Here is a 20,297-nt window from a genome sequence, read left to right as displayed (position 1 = left end):
TATCAGATGACCCAGGAAAGAACAAACGACGACAGTGAAGTTTGCTTAGGTGAATTATTTTACCTTAATTTATTTGTTTTAATATGGATATAGTGTAGAATTGTTAATAAAGTGTCCGTGTTTCCACGTGCAGACTAATAACCCAATGTCTTAAAGGTATAGTGTGTATATCAATGCCATTAACAATATTAAACGAAATAATGACTGAAGTGATACTGCAAGATAATGTACTGTTATAAGACACTTCTTTTTAGCGAATCAAACACATACTTGTCAAATGATCAGATTAGTTCTTCATATGACAATGTGTTAAATATGCGTTTCATAATCAAGTATGAATTTAATACATTTTCACATTTATGTGTATTATATGTGCTTTTAGAACAGTATAAAGGCCTGTTTTTGGATTTAATTTACTGTAACCTGCCTCTAAAAAAAACGAAAAGTCATAAAAAGTCTGTACTCATACCTTTTGCAAGATTAGTTTAAAACGTTTAAAATGTATATTTAATTGAAATGAAAAAAAAAAATAGAAGCAATTCAGCTTTGTTGACAGTTAATAAGGAACTGACATTGCTACAATTCAGTAAAATAAATATAGAAATGTAAATATAACATCAGATTGCCAAATGTTTGCATATGCTGCAATGCCATACTCAGTTTAGTCATTGTGAAACTGCATGCATTAAATATGGCACTATTATTGCAAGATAATATTCAAATCAAGTCAAGGATGTACTGAAATTTGTCAATTTGAGTCTGAATTCTGTGGAAATTTCTGCCGAATTTTGTAGCTGCCAATTCAACATTGGCCTAGATATACAGTAACTTCAAGAAAGAGTTCTTGATGAAGAAAGAAAACTCAAGCATTAAATGCAAAATGCCCTTAAAGACTGTGTTTTCCTGCAGTAGCTGGTCATCAGTGATGGGCTCACCAGTATTACAATGCTGTTTGCTCAACTCAGAAATTGCCTCTGCACAAATATATTTGAATCTGAGTTCCAGCAGGGACTTTAAATGGTGTTTAGTGTAGTGGAGAGAGAGAGAGAGAGAGAGAGTTCTTTAAATGGTGTTTAGTGTAGTGGAGAGAGAGAGAGAGAGAGAGAGAGAGAGAGAGAGAGAGAGAGAGAGAGAGAGAGAGAGAGAGAGAGAGAGAGAGAGAGAGAGAGAGAGAGAGAGAGAGAGAGAGAGAGAGAGAGAGAGAGAGAGAGAGAGAGAGAGAGAGAGAGAGAGAGAGAGAGAGAGAGATGAATTCAATGTGATTTTTATTCATCTTTCTTGATTCAATTCCTTTTTGACTAAGGGCAAGGCCTCTCCAGATCTTGCAAATTAATTTATGCTATAAAGGAAGAGAAAATAGGACATCGCCCTATTGGTTTTGTTTTTGAGGATGGGGGATCTGAGCATCACTTATTGGTGGGCTGTACTCTTTACTGGTACTCTAACTGGGACAATAACCCATCTAGAAAGTTTCATAGTTTTTAGATTCAGCACTCACTCAATCTGCGATCAATGATTATAATAACATTTTCTCACAATAATTTCATAAAGGTAAGTGATAACTTCCACTGGCTTCCACTGAAATATTATATTTTTGTGTATTATAGCATAAAAATGTTGTATTTGCATTAATGTTAATGCTCTCAATATTTCTAAAGTACATGTGAAAAATATGTACAACAATTATCAGTGCAATCATTTATTATTTCTCCAGCTGGTTAATACTTAATATTTGAGTTATTAAGATCAGATAGATAGATAGATAGATAGATATATTTAATACAGTTTAAATTTATGATGAATTTCTGAGTAAAAATTGTCCCAAATTTGTTTTCAGTATACATTCATGCATCAAGATGACAGTCCAAACAATGACTGAAAATCCACATGGAATGCCTGACACTTCTGACTATTATGATTACGATAATCAAACCAGTGGTAGCTATGACGACGACATCTGTTTGAAGAAAAATGCTATCCAGTTTGGGAAAGCTGTCACTCCAATCATTTTCATCATCGTTGTTTTGTTCAGCTGTGTGGGAAACACATTAGTCTTGTGGGTCCTTGTGAAGTATGAAAATCTGAAATCCCTCACCAACACATTACTGTTAAATCTGGCTCTCTCTGATCTGATTTTCACCTTTGGCCTGCCTTTCTGGGCCTACTACTACATGTATGGATGGACTCTTGGAGATCCTGCTTGCAAAGCAGTTAACTTTGTGTTCTACACAGGATATTACAGCAGCATCATCATCCTGACGGTTCTGACCGTCCACCGCTACATGGCCGTGGTTCATCCCATGTCAGTTGTCATGTCTAGGAAGAGCCTGCATTACTACGCAACATCAATTGTCATTTGGATCATCAGTCTTTGTGCTGCCATCCCACAAGCCAGGTTCAACTCAGTTGTATCCAGCTCCGTTGATGTATTTATAGATGCCCAAAACAACGATACCAGTGTGGTCCTGCTCTGTGATTTTGATGGTGAAATTAATTGGAAACTCATCAGTACATACATGCAAAATTCATTTTTCATTATCGCTTTTGTAATCACTGCTTTTTGCCACACTGTGATCTTGGGATGGCTGTTTCGATCAACTCGTAGAAAGACGATGCAGCTCATCCTCTTCATGGTGGTGTTTTTTTTCTTGGGATGGGGGCCGTACAATGTGGCCATATTTCTGGACTCTCTGATTTCATGGGAAATTGGTCTTTTTAGTGATTGTAAGCTGACTGAATCTTTAGACTATTTGATATACGTCTCTCGGATGGTGGCTTTCTCACACTGCTGCCTGAATCCTCTGTTTTATGTTATTATGGGGATAAAATTCAGAAACCACTTGAAGAAAATGTTATGTACTTTCTGTGATTACAACACAGAGCCTCAGAATCGACAAAGCAGGCTTATTTACTCCAATGGCAAAGAAGTATCTATGTATTAGCGCTCTACATTTAAAAAAGCAATGCATGTACTGACATTTGTCAACAAAGTGAATGCAACGTAAAATGTATGTACAGTAAACTGTTTAGATTACTGCAATTGCATGTAAAAGGCTCTAAAAATCTATGATGCAATCTTACAAGACATTGTTACATACATTTACTGTGTTAAGTTGATTTGCAATATATAGTTGCTTTCTTTAACACATTCATTATTGATGCTACAAATTCTGAACAAATAAACTGGTGTGTACATACAGTGAACATACACGTGACGTAAAAGAAAACATGATTCATCAGACCAGGCCTCCTTCTTTCACTGCTCAGTGGTCTAGCTGGTGGACAGGGGTCAGCATGAGCACCCTGACTGGTCTGAGGCTATGCAGCTCCATACGCAACAATCTGTGATGCACTGTGTATTCTGACACCTCTCCATCAGAACCAGCATTAACTTCTTGAGCAATTTAAACTCGTCTGTTGGATCGGGCTACACGGCCTAGCCTTTGTGCAACAATGGGCTTTGGCCACCCATGACCCTATTGCTGGTTCACCACTGTTCCTTCCTTGGACCACTTTTGATAGATACTGATCACTGCAGACCAGAAACACAGCACAAGAGCTGCAGTTTTGGGAATGCTCTGATCCTGTTTTTCTAGCCATCGCAATATGGCCCTTGCCAAACTCGCTCAAATCCTTACGTTTGCCCATTTTTCCTGCTTCTAACACATCAAATTTGAAGACAAAATGTTCACTTGCTGCCTAATAAAGTACATCCCAAACACTAACGGGTGCCATTATGAAGAGATAATCAGTGTTATTCACCTCAACTGTCAGTGGTCATAATGTTATGCATATATATTAGGGCTGTCAGTTTAACACGATAACTCAATTAATTAGTTTTAAAAAATAATGTAATTAAAATATTTTAAAGCAGTTAACATGCTGGCCCCACCCCCATACCTGTAAATCATATTAAATTTCATACAGTTGTCTGTTGACAAATATGATGCAGGACAACAAATCCATAAGTGCAGTTCTAACCTAAAATCCAAGATATTGGTGTAAAAATGTCCCTGTATGTGTTTTATCTCATATTTATATCTTATTTTATTTTATCTTATATTTATCACATATCACACAATATCACACACAATATGAACCGAATGCTGATTTTGTCCTAATCTATTATGAGCCTAAATGTGACGTTATAATAAGAAGTTGATATTGTGTTATATTTTTTTTCTTAAATGATCTTCTTTCATGTTTCATAGTTCACGTTAGGGCATTGCAGCCTAAATGTTAATGTGTAAATTTTATGCTGAATCAAATAAAATATTTCTTTCTAAACCTATACAGTTTGTACTGTGTACTTGATACTTTCTCATTTAACACAAAAATAGCCTTAAATAATATTTTGTAGGTATTTTAACAGTCAAATTTATCTAATTTATTTTGTGATTAATTAGATTAAAATTTTTAATCATCTGACAGCCCTATATGTGTGTGTGTGTGTGTGTGTGTGTGTGTGTGTGTTTTTCTGAAAACACATTTACACTAAAACTCCTACAAACTGAAACTGAGTGAATCATTTACCATCATTTATCATTCCATGTAGTTCTGATTTATTCATGTTTTTGAAAACATGTGCATTGACTATCACACCTCTGTCATTAATTGTAATTCATGAGTCACAAACAATAAAAATAAATTGCACCCAACCACATTGCTGCTGCAGTTTCCTGATACAGAGTGGTTCTGTGATCTATGTCAGGGGTCTCAACTTCCCTCTTTAAAGCCTTTTCCTTTAACAGAAAAGAAGATACAACACTGTTAGTTTTAAAAGCACTGCCCCAGTGAGAGTTTGAGAGTGAGAGTGAGAGTGGTAAACAAAATAAGCAAAAAAATAAAATTAAAAAAGAAGAAGAAAAAAAAAAACATTGCGTGATAAAAAGTAGTACATTGTATGAGAAAAACCTGTCAGTATGTACAACCACCATCAGGTAGGAAACATCTGTCAGGATGTGCGGTCACCATGGGAGAGGACTAACCATTTGTGAGGACTAACCTAACCTAAACCCATTTGATGCTACAAATGATGAACAAATAAATTGGTGTGCATATACAGTAGTGAACATGTTAGCTTGCATTTGTTATTAACTTTAATGACTTGTTATGCCTGCTTTTCACATTATTTGCTTTTATATATATATATATATATGTTCTGTTTTGCACAAAAATAAATGCAATGAAAAATGCCTGCATATTTGCTCTGGCCTCAGGCTCTTATTGAGGTTGCTTAGAGCGCTTCCTGCAAGCAACTTTGATCGACAAAACTCTTGGCATCTATGCATTTTCAAAAAATATACTAGTAAAAGTGAAAAATAATCAAAATTTCTAAAATTCATTATATATGATAGATTTACAGACTTCAATTATTTGAAAATGTGCATGGATTCTTTCATTAAAGCATGTGTTGCTATCAATACCTTTATGAGTCAAATATATTTTACATCATTGCTGGTAGCTTCTTGAAGCAGTTCTATGGTTCAGTTCACCGCAGCTGTGACACTATAGTAGTCGTATGTGGTTGGCTGATTCAGTGTGGTTGTCTGGTATGTGTTTTGGTTATTTGTCTGTGTTTCCATTTAATTGGTTCTACAACACCAAATGGTCCATGAAAGATCGAAAGACGACAAGTTTGCTCAGGTGATTATCTTTATTAATTATGCTTTCATTTTGTATGTTAATAAATTGTCTGTGTTTCCATGTGCATACTAATAATTCACTGTCTTAAAGGTGTAGTGTGTATATCTGTGCCATTAAAAACATCAAACAATATAATGACCTTTGTGATACCGCATGATGAAGTATTGTTATGAGCCACTTTTTAGTGAATCAAATTTTGATTTACACGTCAAATGTCGATGATCGAGTTACTTCTTCATATGACAGTGTTAAATATGCATTTTATCGATAGCAATTTTGTAAACATGAATGAATACATTTTCACATTTAGTATTGTAGTTTAATATAGTTTTATAACAATATAAAGGCCTGCTATTGGATTGCATTTACTGTATTATGCGTATTGTTTAAAATTCACACTTTATTGAAATAGAAAAAGAAGCAATGCAATTGCATTTCCTTATTATTTATTGAGAACTGTTAAGAAACTGGTATCGCTGAAATTATGCAAAATAAATCTATAAATATAAATATAAAGGCAACTGGCCAAAAGGATTTTAAACTTCTCAGAAGACACATGCTGCAATGCCAAACCACACTCAGTTTGTTCATTGTGAAACTGCGTGCATTAACAAAAGGAAATGACAACACTAACAGAAGTGTGATTTCTGTTGTCACTTAGACTATTTTCTTTAAGCTGTTATACAACCCAGTCAACCAAGATCTTGAGGTAGGCATTTCATGTTCTTTCATTCCTCCTATATTCTACTCTAGATGTTGCATGGCTTTACGACTGTTTAATATCAGAAACTGCATTAGAAAGTGCAGTAAAATGCATTTATTTTTATGCTAGATGGCACCATTCTTCCTATACTCTACTCTAGATGTTGCATGGCTTTACGACTGTTTAATATCAGAAACTGCATTAGAAAGTGCAGTAAAATGCATTTATTTTTATGCTAGATGGCGGTGCTCAACTCAACCAGCAGCTTTGATTACAACTACTCATATATTTATGAGGATGGGTTAATCACAGTGTGTGAGGTTGACGGCTATAAAATGACCACTGGCGTGTGCTATGCCATGATCTTCTTCCTCAGCATCCTTGGAAATGGCTTTCTCATGTTTGCGCTCACCTGCTACGAAGACCTGAAAAGGGCCACCAACCTTTTCATGTTCTGTTTGGCTCTTTTTGACCTTGTGTTCACACTGACGTTGCCTTTCTGGTCCGTGGAGTTTATTCATCACTGGATTTTTGGTGACGTTGCCTGTAAGATCATGACCGCAGCCTATTTTGTTGGCATCTACGGAAGCCTTATCCTCCTCACGGCCATGACCCTCGACCGGTTTGTTGTGGTTGTGGTCAGAAGCTACTGGCTGACTCGGAGTCGAAGACTCAAATGTGCAAAAGTTGCATGTGTTGGCGCCTGGATCATCAGCTTGATTGCTTGCCTGAGAGATTCAATTGCTGCAAAGGCACAAAAAATACATATCGAGACATACGCTTGTGAAAGCAGCAGTGAGTTTGATGACAACGTTGGGTATTTTGCACAGCTCATTCTGCTGTTCCTTGTACCGTTTGCAGTCATTGTTTTCTGTTACATCAAAATCATTTTGACCCTCATGTCAACGTCGACCAGGCAGAAATACAGGACTGTGATTCTGGTGCTGTGCATTGTTATAGCTTTCTTCATATGCTGGGGGCCGTATCATATTATCATCGTGTTGATGTCCATCTACGAGTATGATGAATGCAAACATTATCAGCTGCATGTTGCGTTCATCGTCTGCAGGATTCTGGCGTTTTCTCACTGCTGCATGAACCCGGCACTGTATATTGTCAGAGGGAAGTACAGAAACCTCTTATCAAGCATATTGTTCTGCTCACCTGAACTCAGGCAGTCGGGGCTCTACAGGAGACCGACGGATCCGAGCGACTCCAGGATTCATCCGTACACGAATGAAGGAGCTCAGGAAAACTGTGAAGTGCAACAGACAAATGTCACAGAGCTGAACACACTGAAAACAGTGTAAAAATGGAGGCCGTAAACATGATGAAATTATTTATTCCCAGAAAAACATTTTAGCAATAGAATTGTTAGTTATGTTTTGAGAAACAAAATCTTGTTTTCCCCCTAAAATGATAAATTACAAATATTTTAAACTTTTTAAAAACGTTGGCACAACCATCTATAAAACTGTAAAATACACACACCTACACATACGGATATAGATATATGTACATATTTTCGAGCATTAGAAGTAAAACTTCAGCATTGCTGCTTATTTCTGCACTCTATCACTGCATTGGAAGTTTAAGAAGCTATAGTGGAAAATATTAGAAAATGTAGCTGTTAAAGAAAATATATGTCAATGTGTTTGATGTAAATAAGTGGGCTGGACATTCATGTAACTGAAAGAAGAAACATGCAGAACATGTATGATTTCTTCAGTGTCTCCATGAGAAACAACACCGATATTTTAAGGAACAAACAACCACAGCAACCAAGGTATTTCTTATATTACATTTTTCGTTCCTTCTCTCTCTGCTTGTGGGAATGGATGATTGCATTTCTTACAAAAAAAAAAATATATATATATATATATTATTATTATTTACAGTAGTCTCTGGAAAACACAGTAGCATTTGTTTATATGAATCATGTGTCAATTTCCAAATCATCTGAAGTCAAACAGAAGGAATTATAATTATATAAGTTTGCATTATTTCCTAAAATCAGTGTTTACTTTCTGTTCCTCACACAAAACTATTGCAAAACTTCAGAAGATTTGGAATTTAGTCATATGTGTAAATTTTACAGTGGTTTTTGTTGCAATAATTGCATGGGGAAAAAATGTGTAAAGAGTTTTTAAAATGTACAATTTTGCGTTTCATGAAAAAAAAAACATTTATAATACAATTTTAAAAATAAAGCTTGTTTATTGGCATCTATGGTTCCATAAAGAACCTTTGACATCCATGGAATCTTTCCATTCCACAAAAGGTTCTTTATTGTGGAAAAAGGTTCTTTAGATTGTTAAAATGTTCTTCACACTCAAAAAAAAAAAAAAAAAAAAAAAAAAAAAAACTGGCTCTTTTAAGAACTGTTCACTGAATGTTTTTTGGTAAACCAAAAACGGTTCTTCAATTGCATCGCTACGAAATCTCACTTTTGGAACCTTTTTGTTTGAATTTTAAAAGTGGACTTGACCAGTGTTGTGGATAAAGCATTACAAGTAATGTGAGCTATCAGATTTTTTTTTTAAGTAACTAGTAAAGTAACGCATACCTTTTTAATTCAGTTACTTTTTTTCCCCATTTATTGACTGAAAGCTCTCGTGTCCCCATGTTGAGAGAAATCGGGAGTAAGATGTTACTTTAGTTCTAGAATAAATGTGAACATGCATTAATTTATTTCACTCACAAATAAACAGATTTAGTATTTCTCAAAATGAATAAAATAAATAAAGAAGAAGTTCACTTTCAGACATAAATTTACAGATAATTCACTCACCCCTTGTCATCCAAGATGTTCATGTCTTTCTTTCTTCAGTCATAAAGAAATTATATTTTTTGAGGTAAATATTTTAGGATTTTTCTTCATATAGTGGACTTCTATGGTGCCCATGAGTTTGAACTTCCAAAATGCAGTTTAAATGAAGCTTCAAAGAGCTCTAAATGATCCCAGCCAAGGAAGAAGAATCTTATCTACTGAAACGATCAGTTATTTTCTTAAAATCTATATACTTTTTAACCTCAAATGCTCGTCCTGTCTAGATCTGCGTGAACTCTGTGCATTCTGGTTAATAACAGTTAGGCCAGGTCGAAAAACTCCCATATCATTTTCTTCACCAGCTTGAAAATCACCCTACATCACTGTTTTACCTTCTTTGCATGTTCACTTTGTAAACACTGGGTAGGTACTTTTGCAGCAAAGACAAGTTTGAGAAAATGAGATGGGAGTTTTTGACCTATCATAACTGTATTAAACTGGAATACACAGAGTTCATGCAGAGCTAGACAAGACGAGCATTTGAGGTTGAAAAATATATAAATTGTCTTTTTTTTTCCTTTTTTTTTTTGGAAAATAACCGATTGTTTCACTAGATAAAACCCTTCTTCCCCGGCTTTTAGGGCCCCTTGAAGCTGCATTTAAAATGCATTTTGGAAATTAAAACTCAGAAGTCCACTATAAGGAGAGAAATCCTGAAATGTTTTAATCAGAAAACAATTTCTTTACAACTGAAGAGAAAAAAGACATTAACATCTTGAATGACAAGAGGGTGAGTACATTATATGTAAATTTTTGTTCTGGAAGTGAACTTCTCCTTTAAATAACAGAAATTTTCTTTATATATTTAATCCTATTTTATTAACCAGTGACCTTTAATGATCTAGTTTAACTATACTAATAAGCAAAAATTACTCAGGATAAACTAACATTCATTTTTCTTCTTTTTTTTATTGCTGATAAGTGTCAAACTTTCTTTTTCTGCATTTTACTGTACAGACGTGAATTTAATTTTCCTTCAGCCTGAGAGTTTTGGTGTGAAATGGCTTTTACTTTTGCCAAAAATAGAACTTTTTATATTAAAAACAAATAAGAAAGCCCTGCCCAGATTTTAAAAGTAACGCAAACGTAACGTAATGCATTTCGTTCCATAAAAGAGAACTAAGTAACAATTAGTTACTCTTTTAGGGAGTAGCACAATATTGTAATGCATTATTTTTAAAAGTAACTTTTTCACCTTTCCCAACACTGCACTTGTGTCAAATTTTATTATATTAGTAAAGTAGACATGTATTAAATGTTTTGAAGGAGGAGTAATAAAATATAATTACAGTATTTTTTGTGATTAAGCTATGGTGTTTATGCATTTATACTAAATGTATTTAGACAGTTTTCCATACAATACCTAGGAACCATATTACATTTTTACCATGGTATTGAGGTGCTGTATTTGTGGTTTTAACTGTTATTGTCATGATCTATAGATGATGGAAGAGTACCTCAAACAGTCAGAATAATTAAATGTCACCATATAAAACTAAAAAAATATTTTTTCTATTAAGATTTATGATCTATTATTTATTTTGTTAAGGAAAAATGACTGGAAAAAGTGTGAAGAATTAAAAAAAACCCATAAAGAATGACCATAAAGAATATTTTAAAGTCACATTTAACTGTCTGTTTTTTACAACTTTCACATTGTAGCAAAAATCTGCCTTTAAAATTTGAAAGAAACAAAAATTTGACATTTATTGTGATAATTATCGATATCGACCGATATGAAAAAAAAAAAAATTGTGATAATATTTTGGCCATATCACCCAGCCCTAACTGGACTTACTGCAAACGTTTTTATTTGCTTTCTGATATGATGTCTATGCTTAATTTTTGAGATTATTCAATCTGTGTCTTTCTACAGGTCATATGATGCATGAAGAGATAGCGCACGAGGTCTTCAATTCCAGCTATGATTATAACTACACATATGAGGATTATTCTTTGGTTATATTAGAGGAGGAGAATTTTCCGTTTAATATAATCAATGCCATTTGCTACAGTCTCATCATCTGCATTAGTCTGCCCGGAAACAGCTTTCTGCTTTGGGTGATCTTGAAGAAAGTGGGTTTGAGCAGCTCCGCTGATTGTTTGCTCTTCCATCTGACAGTTTCTGACCTCATCTTCACCCTCACGTTGGTTCCCTGGACCGCCTATCATATTTGGGGATGGATTTTTGGACATCTGGCCTGTAAGTTGTTCACCTGGTGCATCTTTTTGGGCCTGTACAGCTACATGATGTTCCTCATGGTCATGACAGTCCATCGATATGTGGCGGTGGTGTATCCGGTGTTCGCTTCATCCGTAGGGAATCGTAGCAGACTTTACACGTACATCTCGTCTGCTGTGGCTTGGTTGATCTCTGTGGGCTTCAGCCTGTCTGAAATGGTCTTCTCTGAAACGGTGGATGGTCCTGATGGTGTATTTTGTGTCCCTAACTATAACTCAGTGTTTATGGAGTTGTTTGGATATTTCATTCAGATAATTCTCTTTTTCCTGCTGCCGTTTTTGGTTATTGTATTCTGCCACACACGGATGGGATTTACCATTCTTCAGAGTCGCATCCGAAGCAGGAATCACGCCGTGTGCATCATCCTAAGCATCGCCGTGGGATTTTTCATCTGCTGGGCGCCATATAACATCTTCCTCTTCCTCATGTCCCTGAGGTCTTTGGGCGTTTTTGAATCCGGGCAAAGCTTTTGGGAGATTGCGTACTGCGTCACTCACATTCTAGCATATTCCCACTGTTGTCTGAATCCGTTAGTCCACATCTTCGGAGGGAAGAAGTTCAGGATTTACCTGCCGTGGAGCAGAGGTTTCCACCGGCTCCCGTATAGGTTTAGCACACAAACTTTCAGCAACCCCAGCAGCTACTCAGGCCAGGTTTATCTCTGATTATGTCAAGGGTCAAGTGTCATGATGTCATTTTGTTGTGGCTCCAGAATGAGTCATGTGACGTTTACAGCGCAGATGATTGGCTCAAAAAAGTTCTCAGGTTACTAAGATCAATAACAGATTAATCAACAATTAAGGCAAAAAAAAACAAAAAAACATGCAAGAATCAAAGAAGATATGACAAAAATGATTAAAACTTTAAATGCAAACCAAAAAATTTAATATATATATATATATATATATATATATGTGTGTGTGTGTGTGCCAAACTAAATTAATCTAAATGGCATTCATGTTCAGTTTAAGTGGTGTAACTATTAAGTAAAAAGTAACACATTTTCCTGAACACATGAATACCTGCACACCTTTATAACTATTTCCAACATTTTTTTTTTTTCAAAATAATTCTAATTTTTTAAATATTTTCTAATTTTTTGACATTAAAAAGTCTGAAATTATATATGTAAGAGTTCATTTGCAAAAGCTTTTTTTTTTTTAAACATTTTTTCTTTTTTTTTTTTTCTTTTTTTAAATTCTGCATTCCAAGTAATATCAATCAAACTGCAGTTGGGTTGTTTTGAAAATAATAATAACTCAAAATTAAAAAATACAACTAACACAATAAAACATGATAACACAATGAAAAAAAAAAAAAAAATGATTTATGAAAATTAATACAAATTTAGTTATCTGTTTTTGCAAATTAACTCCTCATATATATATATATATATATATATATAATATATATATATATATAAATATATATATGACAGTCTGACAGTCTGAATTACCTTTATAAAGTCAAAATATATAGGCCTTTATAAATATATTGATTAAAAACCTTGAGACACAGCCTTTTTATTATTATAACAGATTTTATACCAAACAACATCATTTTTTTCCAAGACTTTCTAGATTTTTTTTACTATATAGTTACACCATCTACATACAATATTTTGCCTTTAAACATTTTTAGCCCCCAAACTATAAATTACTTAGACTTAAATAACTGAAAACATGTTTATTATAAAAGTGTACTGAGCTAATTGTCTGAATGGGTGTATTGAATGTATTTTTGAATAACTTAATAGATCTAGGAAATGTTTTGAAAAAGTGTTGAGTTACATGTATTTCAGTTTTGCCATGTAATGTGCATGTGCTTGAGGTTGTTGAGTTTGGAGAAGTGCTCCTCTGCACGACTGTATTGTAATGAGTCATGAAAAATCTTAGAAGAGGAACAGAGACAAAAAAAAAAAAAGCAGATGGAAAACCAAGTGCAATAGCAGAATGCTGAGAGGTAATTTTCCACTGTGCAGTAAAATAATAATAAAAAAAACAGATAAATAAGAAATTGTTGTTAGTAGGCCTTGCTTGCAAATAAGCTTCAGGATGATAATTCCGCAAGTGTCCAGTAGGTGGCAGTAGCGATTAAGTTAGACATTTATGAGCTTTATAGCCCTTCGAATTTCATTCTTCAAATGTCATTTTTATTAAAGTGATGTTTTGTCCAAGACCATTTGGATTCACAAGACATTACTCCTTTGTTTTATTTTATTTATTTATTTTTTTAATTTTGCAAAAATATGGGTTTAAGTTAATAGTATTTTTTGTTTAATGGGTCTTTTCATGTGTTTTTTTTTTTCATTAAAAGTAGTCTGAAATGAAACAATATTTGGTGGACCCCCTGCAATACTGCTGCAATGCCCTGCTGAAGACACCTGGATTCATTTCAATTTACAGTGGATAAAGAGTTCTGGCATGAAACTGTAGATGGCACTGTCTGATAGGTCTGACTCAGTCTCACCTAATGACATCATTATCACATGGCACAGCTGATTGGTTCTTTCCTGTATAAGTAGCTAATGAGCTCTCTGCTCAGCATTCAAATATATGACTATTGCTTGCTGTAGTAGCAGTTGCAGCATGCTTCAGAAACCCTCCACCTTCTCCAGCTACACCTGTATAAATCTGCTATGAGTTTATTCATCTATGCTAGGGTTATTCATATGTGTTATATGTGTATTTCTTAGATGCTCACAGCAGCATGTTGTGATTGTATTGGCAGTAGCAAGTCCCGGTACTTAGCATAGCAGACACTTAATTTATTAATTATGAAACTGCATGCATATGTAAATGAAACATTTTCAGGTTTTTTTTCTCCTCCTCCAAATAATTTAATAAGAGTCAAATTTCAGTCAAATCTGCACTAAATGTTGAACCATTATCGATAGATAATATTTACTTTGTGAATTTTAGTCTGAATTCTGTATCAATTTCTCCTGAATTCTGTAGTTGCAGATTCCACACTGGCCTAGATATGCTGTACAGTAACTTCAAGAAATAGTTCCTGATGAACAAAGAAAATTCAAGCATAAAATGCAAAATGATCTTAAAAACTGTGTCATACCTGCAGATGTACTCCACTTAATGGCAGAACGTGTGAAGGCTGGAGCTGGTCATCGGTGATGGGCTCGCCAGTGTCATAATGCCATTTGCTGAACTCAGAAACTGCATCTGCACAAATATATTTGAATTTGAGTGTTTAAATGGTGTTTGGTGTAGTGCGATATACATTCAAACATATGAGTTCTTTGTACATGATGCATTGAGTCTTTTTTAAGTTTTATTTTAATAATACATTTCACCCAATCCATATTTAATAAAATAAACAAAGAGACCAACTCAATCTGATTTTTAATCATCTTTCTTGATTCAATTCCTGTTTGACTAAGAGCAAGGCAAGATCTCACTCAGTCTGTGATAAACAATTATAATAACATTTTCTCATGGGAACTTTATAAAGGTAAGTGATAACTCAGACAGAAAAGAAAATAAATATTATATTTTTGTTTATTATAGTATAAGAAATGTTATATTTGCATTAAGGTTATGTTCTAAATATTTCTGAAGTGCATGTTAAAAATATGTGCAATAATTTTCAATGCAGTCATTCATTATTTCTCTAGTTGTTTAATATTTAATATTAGATAGATAGATATGTCACATTCATAGACATTCTGTACAAAAGTGGGCTTTTAAAGACACTCCGTTATTTTATGTATTTACACACTCGTGTCGTCTAACCGTTGTATAAATGCAATAACACTCGTAGACGTCAGATATGGCTGTAAGGCTGAGTGCCGTAGGTAATCACAACGTGCTGATATATAGCCATATCTGGCGTCTACAAGTGTGACATTGCGTTCATACAACAGTTCAACGACACCAGTGTTTAAATACATAAACAAAATAACAACGAAGTGTCTTTTCGAATCAAAGTTTGACAGTTGACAAAACGTCACTTTAGAACTAGCAACGAAGGAATGTTGAGTTTCACCACGTAAATAATAATGGTGATAAAAGATAGCTTTCACAAAGAAAAAATGTTCCCAGCAGGCAAACAGCACCTACTGCAGGCAGTTACCCAGATGAACCTGTGTTATTAGTTTTACCGGTTGTTAGGACTATTGTAACGCACTACTAGGTGGTTGTCCTGCATCTTCAACAAACAAGCTACAGATAGTCCAAAATGCAGCTGCTAGAGTCCTTACCAGGTCAAGAAAATATGATCATATTACCCCAGTTTTAAAGTCTCTGCACTGGCTACCTATTAGGTTCCGCATCAACTACAAAATATTACTTCTTACCTATAAGGCCCATAACGGTTTAGCTCCTGCATACCTAACTAGTCTTCTAACACGCTACAATCCATCACGCTCACTAAGGTCACAAAACTCTGGACTTTTGGAAGTTCCTAGGATAGCAAAGTCCACTAAAGGAGGTAGAGCTTTTTTGCATTTGGCTCCCAAACTCTGGAACAGCCTTCCTGGTAACGTTCGGAGTTCGGACACACTCTCTCTGTTTAAATCTAGATTAAAGACACATCTTTTTAGCCAAGCATTCAATTAATGCATCTCATAAACTTTTACTGCAGTTATATCTGATCAAACGCACATTATTAATCTATTAGCTCTGGTTGAACAAATCTTTCTTTGCTTGGTTTGAACAGTTGCTGTGCTAATTATGTTCCTATCTGTTCTCTGTTTCTGCCATGGGATCCCATGGTAACTAGGAATTCAACACAAGCTTCAGTCTGGATCCAGAACACTTAAGAAGAGATGATGCCAACCACTCAGTGGATTCAGATGATGCCAACCCTGAAACAGCAATACAGCACTACTGAATTTTGCTACTAATTTATAGTGTTCTTTGTCTGTTTGATTATGTCATTAATCGATCTTTATCACACATCTCTGCCATGTGTACATCAACTTGACATAGTCACCACTAGTAAGCTACTACTAAATATATTGTAAAAACTTTAATTTGCTGTAAAGTTGCTTTGCAACGATATGTATCATGAAAGGCGCTATACAAATAAATTTGAATTGAATTTGAATTGAATCAATTGTTATCTGGGACTGGGAATATCAAACCTTGGAATGTTGCGACTGACCAATAAAAATCGAGTATTCCATGAAGCTGTGTAATAATATTGTATTAAAAGCTGTATGTTACCTGCATCTGATACAGCATTCATTAAGATTAATCTCATATCACAATAAATCAATGTCTGATAGGCTCGTACTATTTAAAACTGTATTTTTCCATTGAAAAGTCCTTACTCTGACTTCTAAAACAGTCTCGTCACCATCTAATGGCAGAATAACGTAAATAAAATCAGTCACGAAAAACACACACTGTTTCCTAATACTAAATACTACTACTACTTAAGTTGCCTTAAGTTTAGGCAATCCAGTCTAAAGTGTATAGGCTAAAGCACTGAATTTACATAAACATGAGTTTATCAAAAGTATTTGCTCCAGAGATCGATAAATAAGAGCAAATACTGCCTGTTAGATTTACCCAAAACGAATTACATCTCAAGTTTAACCACTACAGCAGGGGTGGGGAACCTTAATCCTGGAGGGCCGGTGTCCCTGCAGAGTTTAGCTCCAACCCTGAAAAAAAAAAAAATAAAATACCAACCTGTATCATGAAGACCTTGATTAGCTTGTTCAGGTATGTTTGATTAGGGTTGGAGCTAAACTCTGCAGGGACACCGGCACTTGAGGTTCGGCATTCTGCACCCTACACTACACGGACATCTAAGTCAGCGATAAATTCCCGGAGATCTGGCCGAGTTGAGGTGCTCTCGGGCAGGTTCATGAATGCTAAACGCCCGCAGACGGTCTGGAACTCACATGCCCGAAAACCCAAGAAGTCCTTGCTGCAGCATGTAGCACGATGACGTAGCTGGATCAGATTCGATGTTGGACACGCATGCGCAGTATTGGATTTTAGGCTGTCACTGAAGCTAGTATTTACTGTAAATTTTACTGTAATTACATGTGTGTGTGTATGTGTGTGTGTGTTTCATGGGTTTACACAAATTTTATTATACTGTGATTTTAAACTAGTAGTGTATTAAAACTTTAAGCAACGATGGGGTAGTTTTAAATGAATGAGTTTGGTATGTAAGCTATGTTTATTTTGTATTAGTTTGATTCCTTGTAGAAATAAAACTCTTCTAATTACAACTTTGTTTGTTCTTTAAAAAAAAATGGGGTGTAACTATTGTCTTTATTTTTTCATCTGGTTCTGTCAATAATTCATTCAGGAATCAAATATTTTTACCTCTCTGTGCTATACGTAACAGAGAATAAAAGTTATAGGCCTGCTAAAATAAGCGGATATCCAGTTTGCTATCCAGTTTGCGACAGACATCACTCTAGTCTTTTTCCTTGTTGTTCTGTTCAACTTTATGGGAAACACTTTGGTTGTGTGGGTCCTTGTGAAATATGAAACTCTAAAATGACTTTTTATGCATGTTCACATTATTTGCAATTTTCCAATCAGATCAACTGATGTTAGATTAACAGCTTTAATAACCAAAAAAAAAAAAAATTAAAAATGTACATGTAATGTATGCAATTTCTCCTGATTAAGGTCAAAATAAAGATAAATTTATGCATTTGATATATATATACATTTTAAATTTACTAGCAATTTATGTGTGAAAATGTTTCTGAAAACACATTTACAACTTAAAATTCCTACAAGCTTAAACTGAGTGAATCATTATCATTTATCCTTCCATATAGTTCTGATTTATTAACGTTTTTGAAAACATGTGCATTGACTATCACTGCAAAACTGTACTATTTAATTGTAATTTATGAGTCTCAAACTAAAAAAAATTGCACCCAACCACATTGCTGCTGGTTTCCTGATAGAGAGTGGTTCTGTGGTCTGTATCAGGGGTCTCAACTTCCCCCTTCAAAGCTTTTTCCTTCAACTTGTTCACTCTCAGAAAAAAAAGATACAGCGCTGTCACTTTTAAAAGTAAATATTATTACCTAAATTGTTCAAATTATTAACTTTTGAAAGAGCACTGCCCCACTGACAGTTTGGTACCTGTACCTGAGAGTGTAATAAGTGGACAAACATGAAGTAGTACATAAAAAGTAGTACATTGCATGAGAAAAACCTGTCAATATGGACTAACCTAATAACCCCAACCTGATCTTAAAATGATGCCAGTATAGTGTGAGTTCTGTTTTGCAACTAAATAAATGCAATGAAAAATGTCTGCATATTTGCTCTGGCCTCAGGTTTTTATTAAGGTTGCTTTGAGTGCTTCCTGCAAGCAACTTCGGTCGACAAAACATCTTAGCATATATACATTTCACAAAATATGCAAGTAAAAGTGAGAAAAAATCAACATTTTCAAAATTCATTATGATAGATTTACAGACTTTAATTATTTTTAAACGTGCATGGATTCTTTCACCGAAGCATGTGTTGCTATCAATACCTTTATGAGTCAAAATACATTTTACACCATTGCTGGTAGCTTCTTGAAGCGATTCTATGGGTGAGTACACCACAGCTTTGACACTTTAGTAGTCGTATGTGGTTGGCTGATTCGGTGTGGTTGTCTGGTATGTGTTTTAGTTATTTGTCTGTGTGTTTCTGTTTTATTGGTTCTACAACACCAAATGGTCCAGGAAAGATCGAAAGACGACAATGAATTTTGCTCAGGTGATTATCTTACATTAATTGTGCTTTAATTTTGTATGTTCATGAATTGTCTGTGTTTTCATGTGCATAATAATAATTCAATGTCTTAAAGGTGTAGTGTGTATATCTGTGCCATTAGAAACATCAAACTAAATAATGACCTTTGTGATACTGTATGATAAAGTACTGTTATGAGCCACTTCTTTTTAGTGAATCAAACACACATTTGTGACCCTGGACCATAAAACCAGTCTTAAGTAGCATGGGTATATTTGTAGCAATAACCAAAAATACATTGCATGGGTCGAAATAATAGATTTTTTTTTTTTAATGACAAAAATCATTCGGATATTAAGTAAAGTTCATGTTCCATGAAGATTTTTTGTAAATTTCCTACCTTAAATATATTAAAACATATTTTTTATTAGTAATATGCATTGCTAAAAACTTCATTTGGACAACTTTAAAACTGATTTTCCCAATATTTAAATTTTTTTGCACCCTCAGATTCCAGATTTTATCTGTATCTTGGCAAAATATTGTCCTATCCTAACAAACCATACATTGATGGAAAGCTTATCTATTCCGCTTTCAGATGATGTACACATCTCAATTTCAAAAAACTGGCCCTTATGACTGGTTTTGTGGTCTAGAGTTACATTTGTCAAATGTAGATAATTGAGTTAGTTCTTCATATGACAGTGTGTTAAATATGCATTTTATCGATAGCAGTTTTGTAAACATTAATGAATTTAATACATTTTGACATTTAGTATTGCAGTTTTATATATAGTTTTAGAATTATATAAAGGCTTGCAATTGGATTGCATTTACTGGACTGCATCATGCCTCTAAAAAGTCTGTACTCACACCTTTTGCAAGAATTGTTTAAACTGTACACTTTATTGAAATAGAAAAAAAGACGCTATGTAATTGCATTTTCCTCCAAATATTTATTAACAACTGTTAAGGAACTGTAATTGCTGAAAATATGCAAAATAAATGTATAAGTGTAGTTCTAAGGGCAATGTGTCAAAAGGTTTTTAAACTTCTCAGAAGCCAAACTCAGTTTATTCATTGTGAAACTATTTGCATTAACAAAAGGAAATGACAACACTAACAAAAGTGTGACTTTAGCTGTCACGTACACGTACAAGAAACTATTTTCCTTAAGCTGTTACACAACAC

The 20,297-nt window shown here is 34.4% G+C and overlaps 3 protein-coding genes across 4 annotated transcripts; all 3 read left to right on the top strand.

The window, feature by feature from the left end:
• Positions 1-15: 15 nt before the first annotated feature.
• On the top strand, positions 16-3,206 carry LOC127152636 (chemokine XC receptor 1-like). The gene is made up of 2 exons (XM_051093424.1): positions 16-49; positions 1,838-3,206. Exon 2 carries the CDS (start codon positions 1,857-1,859, stop codon positions 2,940-2,942), a length of 1,086 nt encoding a protein of 361 aa, XP_050949381.1. The 5' UTR covers positions 16-49; positions 1,838-1,856; the 3' UTR covers positions 2,943-3,206.
• Positions 3,207-5,515: 2,309 nt separating this feature from the next.
• On the top strand, positions 5,516-7,661 carry LOC127154636 (chemokine XC receptor 1-like). The gene is made up of 3 exons (XM_051096303.1): positions 5,516-5,646; positions 6,308-6,355; positions 6,589-7,661. The coding sequence occupies exons 1-3, from the start codon at positions 5,608-5,610 to the stop codon at positions 7,657-7,659; spliced, it is 1,158 nt and encodes a 385-aa protein (XP_050952260.1). The 5' UTR covers positions 5,516-5,607; the 3' UTR covers positions 7,660-7,661.
• Positions 7,662-7,680: 19 nt separating this feature from the next.
• On the top strand, positions 7,681-12,787 carry LOC127154643 (chemokine XC receptor 1-like). 2 transcript variants are annotated; one of them, XM_051096316.1, is made up of 2 exons: positions 7,681-8,135; positions 11,056-12,785. In XM_051096316.1, the coding sequence occupies exon 2, from the start codon at positions 11,061-11,063 to the stop codon at positions 12,084-12,086; it is 1,026 nt and encodes a 341-aa protein (XP_050952273.1). In that variant the 5' UTR covers positions 7,681-8,135; positions 11,056-11,060; the 3' UTR covers positions 12,087-12,785. The 2 variants fall into 2 exon arrangements, with proteins under 2 accessions (XP_050952273.1, XP_050952282.1); XM_051096325.1 differs by lacking the exon at positions 7,681-8,135 and adding an exon at positions 9,852-9,909 and having other exon boundaries at positions 11,056-12,787.
• Positions 12,788-20,297: the final 7,510 nt, after the last annotated feature.

The sequence above is a fragment of the Labeo rohita genome, chromosome 2, assembly GCF_022985175.1.
Source record: "Labeo rohita strain BAU-BD-2019 chromosome 2, IGBB_LRoh.1.0, whole genome shotgun sequence".
In the NCBI taxonomy this organism is placed as follows: Eukaryota; Metazoa; Chordata; class Actinopteri; order Cypriniformes; family Cyprinidae; genus Labeo; species Labeo rohita.
The sequence above is the reverse complement of the archived record's forward strand: the minus strand, read 5'-3'. Positions and strand labels throughout refer to the sequence as shown.

Coding starts and splice junctions, on each gene's coding strand:
- LOC127154643 (XM_051096325.1), top strand. CDS start 11,061: ATGATGCATGAAGAGATAGCGCACGAGGTCTTCAATTCCAGCTATGAT.
- LOC127154636 (XM_051096303.1), top strand. CDS start 5,608: ATGGTCCATGAAAGATCGAAAGACGACAAGTTTGCTCAG. Junction 5,647..6,307: donor AAGACGACAAGTTTGCTCAG/GTGATTATCTTT, acceptor GTTGTCACTTAG/ACTATTTTCTTTAAGCTGTT. Junction 6,356..6,588: donor CAGTCAACCAAGATCTTGAG/GTAGGCATTTCA, acceptor TTTTTATGCTAG/ATGGCGGTGCTCAACTCAAC.
- LOC127152636 (XM_051093424.1), top strand. CDS start 1,857: ATGACAGTCCAAACAATGACTGAAAATCCACATGGAATGCCTGACACT.